This window comes from Symsagittifera roscoffensis, chromosome 3 (genome assembly GCF_963678635.1).
Source record: "Symsagittifera roscoffensis chromosome 3, txSymRosc1.1, whole genome shotgun sequence".
NCBI lineage: Eukaryota > Metazoa > Xenacoelomorpha > Acoela > Convolutidae > Symsagittifera > Symsagittifera roscoffensis.
The window spans coordinates 53,286,859-53,302,524 of NC_087064.1; the positions used below are offsets into that span (position 1 = coordinate 53,286,859).

Sequence of the window (15,666 nt, forward strand, 5' to 3'; positions counted from 1 at the left end):
TCTAGGCAACATGTTGTAAGCCCCCGTGTATAAACTGCTACGCATTAAAGTTTGTACGACAAACATTGTTCTGGGAAAAATCCAAAATAACAAGTTTTTCCACTCATTTTTTAATAGAGCAACAACCAAGGTTTTTGGTGAAGCCCAACGCTTAAATTTTTTCACTACCTACTTCATCCCGCATCAGTACAACAATTAAAAAAACATCAAACCGATCCCTCTAGGTTTAGCTGGGCCTCTAGTAACGCTTTAGATTCAAGATATCATGGATCTGTAGCGTAGAGGTAGGGAAGGAAACCCGCAACAAAATAAGAGGGTTCAAACCTGGGCAGGGTCGGATGTTTTTAAGAACTTTTTCGTATTTTAATCAAAATGCATCCGCTATATAGATTGAGGCATGTTAGTTGGCTTTTTAAAAAAAATTGACTGGTACTGCTAATGCGTTATAATTGGCTGGCGTCACTTAAGAAATTTTGTAGACTCAAAGTTTATGCATTCAGTTTTTCCCATTAGCGTTATCTGTCATTTTTTTTACTTGTGTATGCGAAATGCAACTTCGCCTCTGTGTGAAATAATTGTTTATGGTTGACGAACCTTTAAATTTTCTAAAGGCTCTTGGGCGCTTATACTTGATAGTTTTTAAGGGAAAGTTGGCGCCGACAAAACGCGCTTTTTTGATCAAAATTTTCCCAAAAATTGACTAAAAACGCCGTTGATTGGCCTGTAGTTCAAAGTTTTGCCTACGGCGCAGAAATTTTAGTGCTTTGGAAGAGCTCGGAAAATCAATTTGATCGAACTAAAAAAAATGTCAGCCAAATTTATGAAATGCTCCTGTGTGTGAGGTATGAAAAACAAATGTGTTCAGAATATTTAATTTGTTCACCATGCAAAATTTCATTATGCAAATTTAAAAAAATGTAAAATTGAAAAGAGCGCATTTGGTACCCAAGTAATGAGGTACTATTACCTTGTCAACACATTATTTGCTAAGCTATTGAAGTATTCGTTGACTACCCGGTAAATTGAGCTCCTTCTGTTCACTTTTGTTGGAACTAGACCAGAGGGTTCAGAGGGTGAGCGCTCGACTAGCATAAAGCTCGAGTATAAAAGTATAAAAACATGAAAACATATCAGCTAGCATAATTTTTATAACCTTCCGGTTCAGCTACGTCATAGCAGTAAAACTCAATGCAGTGAATCAAACCAGGGCTTCCAGACAAAACCAAGACTTTTTTCGGGATATACTATCTCAGAACTGACTTCTTATCCCTGCTTTGAATCCGGTCGCCTTTCCTGTTTTTATTGAATATTCTTTTTAAAATGTTTTTGTTTTCAAAGCGAATTATGGTAAACGTCAGTTTGACTCCACGAGTAGCCAATCCGTAAAGCGTAAATAACTACAAAATTAGAATTGTGGCCAAACCAACGCTTTTTTCTGTTCAAATGGAAAGAAGCGTTCCCAATTTTTTCAGGCTTATCAGAAAATCATTTAGTTTTTTATCTTTGAGTTTGGTGAAACAACCGTGTTCAATATTTAGCAAAGCCTAATAACCTGTTTTAGCAATCACGTGTTGCAGCGGGACCAATCCAGTGGAATTGATGACCCTGGCTTCCTCAATTGGCAACTGGCTCTCTCCCTATTTATAGTCTGGGTTGGCTGCTACTTCGCCGTATTCAGGTCAGTTAGCTCAAAAGGTCTTTTCCTTCTCTAGTAGCTGATTGAAGGCAAAGGGTGGCCCAGGCGTACTGTAAAATTTTTCTCAATATTTCAGAAACGCTTAAAAATCATTTTATTTGCTCATAAAAGTTCGCGATTTAAATATTTTAAGTTTCCCTCGCAAAAATTGTGGATTGATCCTGCCTCTTTTCAATAATTAAGTGTCCAATTTTTTTACTGATCTTCAGAAGCCGCTCTATTGCAGATGTTCTTGGCTCTTAATTTAAAATTCAACCAGGTTGTAAGGCGCTGAAGAACAGATTGCGCTTTACATTTTCGTTTGCTTTTTAGTCGTTTCGATTTCTAAAAAAGCAATTGCTCAAAACAGTTTGACTCCCATTGTTTTTAATGCTAAGTTGTGGTCAGTAGCGTTCTGAAAGTTTTCTCTAACTCCTTATTTCAAAATCTTTCTTAATAATATTCTACGTCATCCCTTTTTGGCAGACCCGCATTGCAATCAATTATTATTACACTCGCAAAGCAAAGTGTTATAGTGTGAACTTTCTTTTTTTCCAACCTAAGTCGCAAATATTGTTCCGACTTTTGTTGCGACTAAGTCGCAAATATTGTTGCGACTTAAAGCAACAATATTTGCTGCATCGAATTGGCATGACAGCTTATTTGTTGCACCTTCACATCTTATTTATAACAACTGCACTGATATTCGAATAGTTATAAGATTGCACAGTGAACCGAAAAAAGCTATTTGTTTCAAACAACGTAACAATCATAAAATCTCGATTTCAGAAACTTTCTAACTCAATGGAAATTTATTAGAAATATGTAGCTGCGCAGAAATATGTAGCTGCGTTATTGGTGGCTAGTTTTTGGGGTTTCAAACATCGGTGGCTCAATGGTTAGTGCGTGAGACTCAAAATTGCTAGGTCGCAGATTTTTGCTACTTCGAGTTTTTGCTAAGCCTCGAGTTTTTACATATTCGAGGCTTTTTTCTACTTTTTCTTTTTTCATTTGGTAGAGCTGCTTTTTGGTCGTATTCTCGCAAGTGTTTGCAAAGCGCAGCTTCGTCTCTGCGTTGTTTTTATAAAGATTTTTTAAATTAAAATCTCAATGCTTTATTACCCAATTGGACACTAAAACCGATGATTAAATGTATTCTATACATTTCAGAAAAATTGATTAATTTCATCTAAAATTGGATTGAGTGTCCAAAGAATGGATTTGTTTTGCTTTATGGAATCGAAATAAAATCTTAAGAATCTGTATAAAATCATTATATTGTCTAAAGTATAATTTGTCTGCTTCAAGAAACATGGTTTATGAAAGCCTAAAACTTAAAGATGGGTTTTGATCGCAAATTTTACCAAAAACTGGAACCCAAGAAAAATCTCGCAAAGTCGTATAAAGAGCTGTCCCTCGAGGAGATTTGCTCGCCGCATTCCATAAGTTTGTTTAGATATCTTGAAAGTTTTGCCATCTAAGCATTCCTGCGCTGATTACCCTTGCAATAATCAATGGTATTGCAATCGGGAAGAAGACTTTTTTCCTGTAAATATTTTTAGGCACAAAATGGTCAAAAATGGTAAAAAGTGCATGGTTGCTTAAAAATGTGGTAACTGCAATAGCTCCATGCAGATACGACGCGGCGTTTAGTTGTGTTACGTTAAGGGTTGCAAGTGAGTTTTTGTAGGGTTCCGATTTTTTTGTTCTATTTTCGGCACTGAGATAGGTCGCCTTCAATTCTGGCGGCTTTTTTCCTATGTTTTTTTTTTAAATTTTTTAAAAAGTAATATATGGGAAAGAAGGAATTCTGTAACTGAAATTGTGGAAATTTTTAATCAAACTCAGACTTTTTTAAATTAAAGTGAAAAAAAATTAAGCAAAAAAGAGTCAAATTTTTTTTTGAAAAGTTTTCAAATTTTTTTAAACTTTTTTTGGTTTTTTATTCTCAGGTGAAGAAGCAAAGTTTGTTCAGACTTTTTTTGTTTTTGGTTGTACGATCAGCTGTTTTAGTTTCATAGTAATCTTTTTGGTCAATATAAAATAGCTCGTTAGTTTCTGCACAATTTTTGTTCTTTTTTCGTTGATCTTGTCGATTTTTGTTCTTGATATTTTTTGTCATTAGATTCTATTCCATTTTTTTAAATTAAGCTATTTCATTTAAAAAAACCATTCAAGCTTGAAACTTTTTCAGTATTTTTTGGTTTAAAAAAATATTTTTTTTCGGTTAACTGCCTTATTAATAGGTAAAATTTGTAGGGCTGTCGGGTCTTTACCCCTGGGGCAGATGGGCCCCTCAAACCCGGGAGAGTATCCCATCTGGGAGCAGGAAAACTCCAATTTCAATCCTTCGCTCTCTGGCGGCCATATAATATACATATTGGCACCGGCTAGAGTCGGCACCCTAACAGAAAATCCAGGTTTCCCAAGCACCTAAAGCTAAGGTTGGAGGTCAGGCAGAACAACCACTCCATTCAAAAATTCGCTTCAATCTCATGGCAAAATCTTCAACAGAACCCCATTCAGGCGGAATGCAGATGACGTCTTGGGTTTGACTTTCTCATGGGTGTTGGAAGTAGGGTCTGGCTCGTACCGCAAATCATGCAAGCGCCCGATCTTGACTAATTTCCGAGTTGCCACTTGGAATATGGGTACCCTGAAAACCAGGGGAGCTGCAAAGCTGGAGACTTCATCGAGGAGGATAGTTGACATTTGCGGTGGCAAAGTGTACAGGTGGAAAGTCGTTTAACATCCGTTTGTGATGTTAAAGTTATTCGTAACGAGGAATGCGTCCAACAACATCACCCTGTCATGTGCGATCTCGCCGTTTACGTAGCTCGTACGAAGAAGTGCAAGTATATACCTTGCATACGCGCATAGAAGAGTAGATACGCTGCCATAGCCAACCAATTCCAAGAGGTCCTTCAGAAACAAGGGATGTCAACTGCTTAGGCTACTAATTATACAACCTGTCATGTTGAGTCTGTCTGATCTCGCCTGAAGCTTCCGAATCTGAAGGCTGCCGCAGATTTGTGTGGCCAATCAAATAGTTACAAGTGGAGACCTGAAACTTGGGGGTGAAATGAACAAATTGACCACGTTATGCATAAGAAGCGCGCACGTTGCAAGATTTACAATGCCTTGACAAAGATAGGCAAGACATCTGAAGCGCTAAATGCTCGAGTCTTTTCTGGAAGCAAAGCGCAAGTCAAAACACACTGTCTACCTTGCTAAATTTGCTGCTGAGAAGGAAGAATTCGCCACAGTCTCCAAATGCCACTGTGATGAATTTTTCCTCCTCAGCAGCAGACATCACATGTTTTGGATGGCTAAGCAGATGGAGCTAATCCGGTTCGAACTAGAGTTCGGGCGAGAGCCTGAAGTTTCCAGAAAAATCTTATACAGGGCTCTCAGCAAGGTGAACTGTGGCAAAGTCGCTGGGCCTTCTGGCATTGTTGCTGTGATGTTGCAAGCTGCCGGAGATCTCGGCGTCGAAATAATGAAGCAACTAACTGAAACTGTTTTCCAAAATGGTGTCCTTTCCGGAGACTGGGAGGCAAGCTTCATTCTGACCCTCCAGAAAGGCAAAGAAGATGCCCTAAGTCGTGGCAAATATCGAGGACTGAAGTTGACTGATCATGTCGTGAAGCTGGCGGATCGCGTGCTCGATGCAATCGTTCGTAAGATGGTGCGTAAAGACCAGATGCAGTATGGCTTTGTACCTGGCAGTGGTACCACTGACGCCATATTCACTGTTCGACAGCTACAAATAAAAAAACATTGCTCCTAGCACTCCTCTGTGGGGCAGTGCATTCGTCCAGGGTATGTTTTATAATGCCCAGAGTCGTGCTCGAGTAAACGGTCAGTTTAGCGAAAAATTCGAAGTGAAAGTCGGTGTACACAGGGCTCTGTTCTCAGTCCATTTCTGTTCATCCTCGTCCCAGAAGCCTCTCACCGATTAAATCAACGTAAAGGCGTGACTTGGGAACTCCTCTATGCGGATGACTTTGTTCTTATGGAAGATACGCTTGATGAATGCATCGCTAGCCTCAGGATCTATAAAATTTGCATGGAGAGTGAAGGTCTGAGAGTCTACATGAAAAGCACAAAGTTCTTGATCTCAGGCATCGGCCTTGATCTCCTCGAGCGCTCTGGGTAGTACCCTTGTGCTGTCTGTACTAAAGGTGTTGGAAGTAACTCCAATGCTTGCTCTCAGTGCAAGTTGTGGGATCACAAGAAAAGCTGCGCGATATCTGGCCGGCTGGTAGCCAACCCATAATATGTTTGCCCCAGAATCACTGGATTGTCGCGGCCTATCGACGGTCGCCTTTCGAACACGACTGCTGTAGAAAGCACTACGCTCGATAATGACCCAACTTTCTGCTACCTGGATGTTATGCACAGTGCAGGTGGGGCAAAACTTTTCCCTGAACTAACTTCGCGGCACTTCTCATTTTTAATACGCCAAAAAGTGTACTCTTCTTGTGTGCGATCAACTCTGCTGGACAGAATTGAAACTTAGGTTCCCAATGTATCAGATCTGTAAATTGAGAAACTCGGTAAATTGAGCTCCTTCTGTTCACTTTTGTTGGAACTAGACCAGAGGGTTCAGAGGGTGAGCGCTCGACTAGCATAAAGCTCGAGTATAAAGGTATAAAAACATGAAAACATATCAGCTAGCATAATTTTTATAACCTTCCGGTTCAGCTACGTCATAGCAGTAAAACTCAATGCAGTGAATCAAACCAGGGCTTCCAGACAAAACCAAGACTTTTTTCGGTATATACTATCTCAGAACTGACTTCTTATCCTTGCTTTGAATCCGGTCGCCTTTCCTGTTTTTATTAAATATTCTTTTTAAAATGTTTTTGTTTTCAAAGCGAATTATGGTAAACGTCAGTTTGACTCCACGAGTAGCCAATCCGTAAAGCGTAAATAACTACAAAATTAGAATTGTGGCCAAACCAACGCTTTTTTCTGTTCAAATGGAAAGAAGCGTTCCCAATTTTTTCAGGCTTATCAGAAAATCATTTAGTTTTTTATCTTTGAGTTTGGTGAAACAACCGTGTTCAATATTTAGCAAAGCCTAATAACCTGTTTTAGCAATCACGTGTTGCAGCGGGACCAATCCAGTGGAATTGATGACCCTGGCTTCCTCAATTGGCAACTGGCTCTCTCCCTATTTATAGTTTGGGTTGGCTGCTACTTCGCCGTATTCAGGTCAGTTAGCTCAAAAGGTCTTTTCCTTCTCTAGTAGCTGATTGAAGGCAAAGGGTGGCCCAGGCGTACTGTAAAATTTTTCTCAATAATTCAGAAACGCTTAAAAATCATTTTATTTGCTCATAAAAGTTCGCGATTTAAATATTTTAAGTTTCCCTCGCAAAAATTGTGGATTGATCCTGCCTCTTTTCAATAATTAAGTGTCCAATTTTTTTACTGATCTTCAGAAGCCGCTCTATTGCAGATGTTCTTGGCTCTTAATTTAAAATTCAACCAGGTTGTAAGGCGCTGAAGAACAGATTGCGCTTTACATTTTCGTTTGCTTTTTAGTCGTTTCGATTTCTAAAAAAGCAATTGCTCAAAACAGTTTGACTCCCATTGTTTTTAATGCTAAGTTGTGGTCAGTAGCGTTCTGAAAGTTTTCTCTAACTCCTTATTTCAAAATCTTTCTTAATAATAATCTACGTCATCCCTTTTTGGCAGACCCGCATTGCAATCAATTATTATTACACTCGCAAAGCAAAGTGTTATAGTGTGAACTTTCTTTTTTTCCAACCTAAGTCGCAAATATTGTTCCGACTTTTGTTGCGACTAAGTCGCAAATATTGTTGCGACTTAAAGCAACAATATTTGCTGCATCGAATTGGCATGACAGCTTATTTGTTGCACCTTCACATCTTATTTATAACAACTGCACTGATATTCGAATAGTTATAAGATTGCACAGTGAACCGAAAAAAGCTATTTGTTTCAAACAACGTAACAATCATAAAATCTCGATTTCAGAAACTTTCTAACTCAATGGAAATTTATTAGAAATATGTAGCTGCGCAGAAATATGTAGCTGCGTTATTGGTGGCTAGTTTTTGGGGTTTCAAACATCGGTGGCTCAATGGTTAGTGCGTGAGACTCAAAATTGCTAGGTCGCAGATTTTTGCTACTTCGAGTTTTTGCTAAGCCTCGAGTTTTTACATATTCGAGGCTTTTTTCTACTTTTTCTTTTTTCATTTGGTAGAGCTGCTTTTTGGTCGTATTCTCGCAAGTGTTTGCAAAGCGCAGCTTCGTCTCTGCGTTGGTTTTTATAAAGATTTTTTAAATTAAAATCTCAATGCTTTATTACCCAATTGGACACTAAAACCGATGATTAAATGTATTCTATACATTTCAGAAAAATTGATTAATTTCATCTAAAATTGGATTGAGTGTCCAAAGAATGGATTTGTGTTGCTTTATGGAATCGAAATAAAATCTTAAGAATCTATATAAAATCATTATATTGTCTAAAGTATAATTTGTCTGCTTCAAGAAACATGGTTTATGAAAGCCTAAAACTTAAAGATGGGTTTTGATCGCAAATTTTTGACCAAAAACTGGAACCCAAGAAAAATCTCGCAAAGTCGTATAAAGAGCTGTCCCTCGAGGAGATTTGCTCACCGCATTCCATAAGTTTGTATAGATATCTTGAAAGTTTTGCCATGTAAGCATTCCTGCGCTGATTACCCTTGCAATAATCAATGGTATTGCAATCGGGAAGAAGACTTTTTTCCTGTAAATACTTTTAGGCACAAAATGGTCAAAAATGGTAAAAAGTGCATGGTTGCTTAAAAATGTGGTAACTGTAAAAGCTCCATGCAGATACGACGCGGCGTTTAGTTGTGTTACGTTAAGGGTTGCAAGTGAGTTTTTGTAGGGTACCGATTTTTTTGTTCTATTTTCGGCACTGAGATAGAACTGAGATTTTCGGCCTTCAATTCTGGCGGCTTTTTTCCTATGTTTTTTTTAAAATTTTTTTAAAAGTAATATATGGGAAAGAAGGAATTCTGTAACTGAAATTGTGGAAATTTTTAATCAAACTCAGACTTTTTTAAATTAAAGTGAAAAAAAATTAAGCAAAAAAGAGTCAACTTTTTTTGGTTTTTATTCTCAGGTGAAGAAGCAAAGTTTGTTCAGACTTTTTTGTTTTTGGTTGTACGATCAGCTGTTTTAGTTTCATAGTAATCTTTTTGGTCAATATAAAATAGCTCGTTAGTTTCTGCACAATTTTTGTTCTTTTTTCGTTGATCTTGTCGATTTTTGTTCTTGATATTTTTTGTCATTAGATTCTATTCCATTTTTTTAAATTAAGCTATTTCATTTAAAAAAACCATTCAAGCTTGAAATTTTTTCAGTATTTTTTGGTTAAAAAAATATTTTTTTTTTCGGTTAACTGCCTTATTAATAGGTAAAATTTGTAGGGCTGTCGGGTCTTTACCCCTGGGGCAGATGGGCCCCTCAAACCCGGGAGGGTATCCCATCTGGGAGCAGGAAAACTCCAATTTCAATCCTTCGCTCTCTGGCGGCCATATAATATACATATTGGCACCGGCTAGAGTCGGCACCCTAACAGAAAATCCAGGTTTCCCAAGCACCTAAAGCTAAGGTTGGAGGTCAGGCAGAACAACCACTCCATTCAAAAATTCGCTTCAATCTCATGGCAAAATCTTCAACAGAACCCCATTCAGGCGGAATGCAGATGACGTCTTGGGTTTGACTTTCTCATGGGTGTTGGAAGTAGGGTCTGGCTCGTACCGCAAATCATGCAAGCGCCCGATCTTGACTAATTTCCGAGTTGCCACTTGGAATATGGGTACCCTGAAAACCAGGGGAGCTGCAAAGCTGGAGACTTCATCGAGGAGGATAGTTGACATTTGCGGTGGCAAAGTGTACAGGTGGAAAGTCGTTTAACATCCGTTTGTGATGTTAAAGTTATTCTTAACGAGGAATGAGTCCAACAACATCACCCTGTCATGTGCGATCTCGCCGTTTACGTAGCTCGTACGAAGAAGTGCAAGTTTATACCTTGCATACGCGCATAGAAGAGTAGATACGATGCCATAGCCAACCAATTCCAAGAGGTCCTTCAGAAACAAGGGATGTCAACTGCTTAGGCTACTAATTATACAACCTGTCATGTTGAGTCTGTCTGATCTCGCCTGAAGCTTCCGAATCTGAAGGCTGCCACAGATTTGTGTAGCCAATCAAAAAGTTACAAGTGGAGACCTGAAACTTGGGGGTGAAATGAACAAATTGACCACGTTATGCACAAGAAGCGCGCACGTTGCAAGATTTACAATGCCTTGACAAAGATAGGCAAGACATCTGAAGCGCTAAATGCTCGAGTCTTTTCTGGAAGCAAAGCGCAAGTCAAACACACTGTCTACCTTGCTAAATTTGCTGCTGAGAAGGAAGAATTCGCCACAGTCTCCAAATGCCACTGTGATGAATTTTTCCTCCTCAGCAGCAGACATCACATGTTTTGGATGGCTAAGCAGATGGAGCTAATCCGGTTCGAACTAGAGTTCGGGCGAGAGCCTGAAGTTTCCAGAAAAATCTTATACAGGGCTCTCAGCAAGGTGAACTGTGGCAAAGTCGCTGGGCCTTCTGGCATTGTTGCTGTGATGTTGCAAGCTGCCGGAGATCTCGGCGTCGAAATGATGAAGCAACTAACTGAAACTGTTTTCCAAAATGGTGTCCTTTCCGGAGACTGGGAGGCAAGCTTCATTCTGACCCTCCAGAAAGGCAAAGAAGATGCCCTAAGTCGTGGCAATATCGAGGACTGAAGTTGACTGATCATGTCGTGAAGCTGGCGGATCGCGTGCTCGATCCAATCGTTCGTAAGATGGTGCGTAAAGACCAGATGCAGTATGGCTTTGTACCAGCAGTGGTACCACTGACGCCATATTCACTGTTCGACAGCTACAAATAAAAAAACATTGCTCCTAGCACTCCTCTGTGGGGCAGTGCATTCGTCCAGGGTATGTTTTATAATGCCCAGAGTCCTGCTCGAGTAAACGGTCAGTTTAGCGAAAAATTCGAAGTGAAAGTCGGTGTACACAGGGCTCTGTTCTCAGTCCATTTCTGTTCATCCTCGTCCCAGAAGCCCCTCAGCGATTAAATCAACGTAAAGGCGTGACTTGGGAACTCCTCTATGCGGATGATTTTGTTCTTATGGAAGATACGCTTGATGAATGCATCGCTAGCCTCAGGATCTATAAAATTTGCATGGAGAGTGAAGGTCTGAGAGTCTACATGAAAAGCACAAAGTTCTTGATCTCAGGCATCGGCCTTGATCTCCTCGAGCGCTCTGGGTAGTACCCTTGTGCTGTCTGTACTAAAGGTGTTGGAAGTAACTCCAATGCTTTCTCTCAGTGCAAGTTGTGGGATCACAAGAAAAGCTGCGCGATATCTGGCCGGCTGGTAGCCAACCCATAATATGTTTGCCCCAGAATCACTGGATTGTCGCGGCCTATCGACGGTCGCCTTTCGAACACGACTGCTGTAGAAAGCACTACGCTCGATAATGACCCAACTTTCTGCTACCTGGATGTTATGCACAGTGCAGGTGGGGAAAAACTTTTCCCTGAACTAAGTTCGCGGCACTTCTCATTTTTAATACGCCAAAAAGTGTACTCTTCTTGTGTGCGATCAACTCTGCTGGACAGAATTGAAACTTAGGTTCCCAATGTGTCAGATCTGCTGCGTTTTTGATAAAATGACCGTGCAATGATCCGTTGGATCTGCGGTGTTAAACCCGGTGTTTTTGACCCAGGTGCACGTCTTGTAAACCCGGCTTTTGTGACATTCTCATCATCCTTCGGAGCAGATAACTCAGATGGTTTGGACATGTTGAGCGCGGTGCCTCAGCTTCATGCATCAAAATGGCCAGTGAGAAGAAAATATCATCCATTAAAAGACGGGGGAGGCCAAGAAAGACTTGGTTAGGTTGAGTAAAAAAATGATATCAAGGAACATTGCCGTACTCAAACTGACCTGCAGGAATGTATTTTACGAAGAGCTTCAGTTCGACATTGTCTGGTGCTGCGAACCCCATCTGATGGCACAATGTCCGCACCATAATCAAACGTAGCATACGATGATGATGATGATGATCAAAATCAATGAACCATTGCTTAATTTTATATCAACTTTGTGATACCGAGATTGTTCGGCTTCAATTTTGTCGATTTGTTTTCCCAATAGGTTTGTTCTATTAATTTTTGTTGTTATGACGACTGAACGAGATTTTTTTTGCAAATCTGAATCCTTCTTCTAAGCCCTCTCTAACAAACTCAGAAACTTTAAACGTGAAAAATTGAAAAATAGTCATTTTTTTTTAAAATAAAACTGTTGTTTAATCAATTACTGGCTTCCTAGTTTGTTTGATAAAACTGGTCAAAAGCTTCGATGTTTTGATTGCGCGACTTGTATTTTTCTTTGCAAGTAGTGCGAAGCTTTGCTTCTACTCTGTGTCAGAAGCGCTTTTCAGAGAAAGTTTTTCAATTGCCAATTCTAAGATTAACATGTCCAGAGCAATTTTGTGTAAAAAAATTGATTAAAAGAATTTCTTGTTTACACGAGCCTAGCGCAGTGTGATACTACGATGCAATTTTTTTCCAACCTATATCGCAAGTAAAAGTGCTACTTTTGCTGGCACTTTTGAATCAGTAGGCTACATTAGCAGTATAATAGCAAGTGCTTTGACATTTGATTAGCAATAAGCTAACTTATTTGAGGCTTTTATAATCCATCAATTGAACCGAAAAAAGCGATTTGTTTCATACAACAGTTAAATAAATCAAATCCCTTTTCAGAAATTTTCCAGCTCGAATGAATTCACGAAATTTTGGAAATGCATAATTTATACGCAATTTAGTTTAACATATTCATTGCCTTATTCAATTAGTGTGATTGCCTCTAATTTATTACTTTTCAATTTATTACATGTAAAATTTGTGTTTTGCGCTTTTTTAAGCTCCTGAACCTTTACGGCTTTCTCGCAAGTGTTTAGATGCTGCAGCTTCGCATCTGTGTAGAAAAATTAGTTTGCGCTGCAAGTTTTTCGCATATTAGTGAGGTTTGCTTTGAGAATTCTCAAATAGTGGGCAGAAACTATGACGTGGGGTCCGTTTTATTTAATTTTGATGCGAGAAAACTGAAACCACCACAAAGAACGCTCGTGTTTGTTCATATTAAAAGCCTATTAGTTTTGATTAGGATTCTTTAAAAAAGTCCAAAAAAGTTGTCGAATTTGAGAAAATTTTTGCAAATGCATGAAAGACTGATGTTTGAAAAATTGATTTTTTTTTCGATTGTTGTCAAAATCTTTTTTTCTTCAAATTTTAAGGTTTAGATTCGATATAATATCTGAATATAATGCAAGGGCGGATGCCCCTCTCAGGGATACGACCCCCTGCCGACCTAAAGGGCTCCCCCAAATCTGCCACTGGTAAAATGTATATAATTTGTTTATGAAATATGTTTATTATCTGTATAAAATGTGCGTATAAACTTTCAAACTTTCAGTATAGACAGTTTGTACCATATTTTTGGTAATCGTCGAATCAATTAACTCAATTGTAAAATACAATCAATTACAAGCGATTTGATAGTTGTTAACTGTATATTTTACTTGCGATAATCTTTTGTTAACTTTTTTTTGCGAATAGATGGAGCAACCCTACAAATTACTGAAGGCGCCTTTTTCATCGATACTTATTAACTTGGAGATGTTAGTGTTGTGTTGGACTTTTTTGTTGTGTGTCATCAGGGGCATCAAGATCAGTGGGAAGATAGTGTACTTCACGGTGCTGTTCCCCTATGTCCTCATCTTCTGCTTCATCCTCAGGGGACTCACTCTTGAGGGCTCACTGCAGGGCATAGTGTTCTACCTGAAACCAAACATGGACAAGCTAAAAGAAGCACAGGTCAGTCTAGTCTGAGGGCAAACTACTCGCGTGTGATACCTTACTGTCGTTGGCTTTCAGTGAAATGTTAAACCTGCCAATTTTCCTAAATAAACGTCTGATCAGAGGTGTACTTGCGGAGCGCTGCGAACTCATTTGTGAGGACTAAGTTGACACATGAAGTCGAATTCAAGCTCAAAACTTAAAATTGTTGAAAGTTCCTATATTATTGTTTGAACGTTTTGTTTAATAATTTGAGCAAAAATTTTGCGCTTACTTAAGAACCTCTGGTACCGCAACACCTCGCAACAAAAGACCACTCGCAAACCAAGAGACTTTTCAAATTCTTAAGAAAAAGACAACTAGCAAAAAAAGACAACTCGTATCAACTCGGAAGAAAATTAAATTTCTCTTTAATCTAAATGTGAAACGAAAAAGCGGTAAAACATCAAAGCCTTGCGTCAAAAATTTTTTTTGGTATAAAGGGGCTGCGAAATAAGATCAATTTTTTGATAGTTTTTTTAAGAGTTTCTGATATCCTTTGTTGCAATTGTTCATATTTGGGACATTTATAGGGCTGTTCTCCATATTTGAACCGAATCAGACCGTTTTCCGTTAAACATTGGTACTTCCTAATTTGCTGAATGAATTGTGATATAATGGGGTGAGCATAACCTATTCCTTATTGAAGAGCTCTAGGCCATTCTTCGACCAAGTTGTAGGTTTTTCGATTTATTGCCTTTCTCGCATTGCCTTTATCGCATTGCTGAACTGGTTACATATAGCTTGTTTGAAATCTGGATCTTTTCGTAGAATTCCTCGTGCATATTGCCCCACCCAAGTTTTTTCGAAATAATCGAGATATGAATGGAGCTGATCATTCTCAATTGTTGTTGCGTAGAGAGCTTCTTTTGCCAACATCAAGTCGCACTCATTGGTTTCGTTTTCTTTCTTAAATCTTTGTCTTTTCTGTATTCAACGGCCACTCCTAATTCTTATAGTTTTTGCCAATTGGTCTTCGCAAAATGTAAAAAGCAACATTTTACGGATGCTGTGGCTAATTGCGATTTGAAAGCTGAAATTGCAGCTTCTTCGAAAGCAATAACATTTTGCGTTGGTTCTAATAAAGGGTTAAGTTCACGTAACACACGAAATGCTTGTTAATATTGCTGTTGAGTTTTTTTGTAGCAACAGAAAGAAAACCTTTGGATGGGAGCAGCTATTAATAACAGCATGTACAGTATATACTTGATAGAATAATGAGGGACAACTTTTAAATGTGCGCTCTAGAATGTCTGCCTCAGACAGTGTAAAACTCAGAAGTTTGCCTCAGAGGTGAACTCGAGAAGTCGGTCGGAATCCCTCGGCCCATGTAATGAGCCAAGAATCTCTCCCCTTTAGAGTGGTTTCAGGTTCCTATGTCCTCCACGGTGTTTGGCACAACTCCAAATTCTCTTTCTCGTTGAATAGCTCTTGCAACCGAAGTAAATTTGGGCATGTTTGCTGCGCACGCATCAGAAACGGCGCTCGTTACGTTTTGATCAATAGATCGGGATGTTCTTCCATGTTTTTCGCTCTTTCTTTTACTTTTTGCATGACACTAAAACATTTTGGAAATTTACATTTTGCCCCCCAGAAGTAGTGCAAGAAGTGAGGAATGTTTTTTGAAACTATTTGTCGAAATTTGGTTTTTCGAATTTTCCCCAACGATTTTTACCTGCTATGTAAGTTTAACGGTCATGCTTTTCACCCTTTTTTGAACCGAATTTCTTGAATTTTTATTTCGAGAAATCCTAAAAAAACTAAGACACGTCTACAAAACTTACTTCTCAAATGTTGTTGCTTAGAAAGCTGAAATTGCGAAGTGTTGCGGTACCGGAGGTGTTGCTTTTTATAACTTCTCGTTCTTGAGGTATCACTGAATGTAAATGATTTAATTTTTTCTCCACATTTAGAAACCAAAATGATGATATACCAATTAACGGAATCAAGATTTTGGAATCCGTTTTTGTGTTAAACGAACAAAAAGACTTATATCTTTCCTCAATA

The 15,666-nt window shown here is 38.8% G+C and overlaps 1 protein-coding gene across 2 annotated transcripts in view; it reads left to right on the forward strand.

Moving 5' to 3' along the window:
* The window catches only part of LOC134841630 (sodium- and chloride-dependent GABA transporter 2-like), a 59,142-nt gene that overhangs the window by 32,401 nt on the left and 11,075 nt on the right, over positions 1-15,666 (forward strand). For both annotated transcript variants that reach the window (XM_063857660.1, XM_063857661.1), the window contains exons 6-7: positions 1,562-1,678; positions 13,482-13,638. In XM_063857660.1, coding sequence (XP_063713730.1) covers positions 1,562-1,678; positions 13,482-13,638 — 274 coding nt within the window. The remainder of the gene's footprint in view (positions 1-1,561; positions 1,679-13,481; positions 13,639-15,666) is intronic.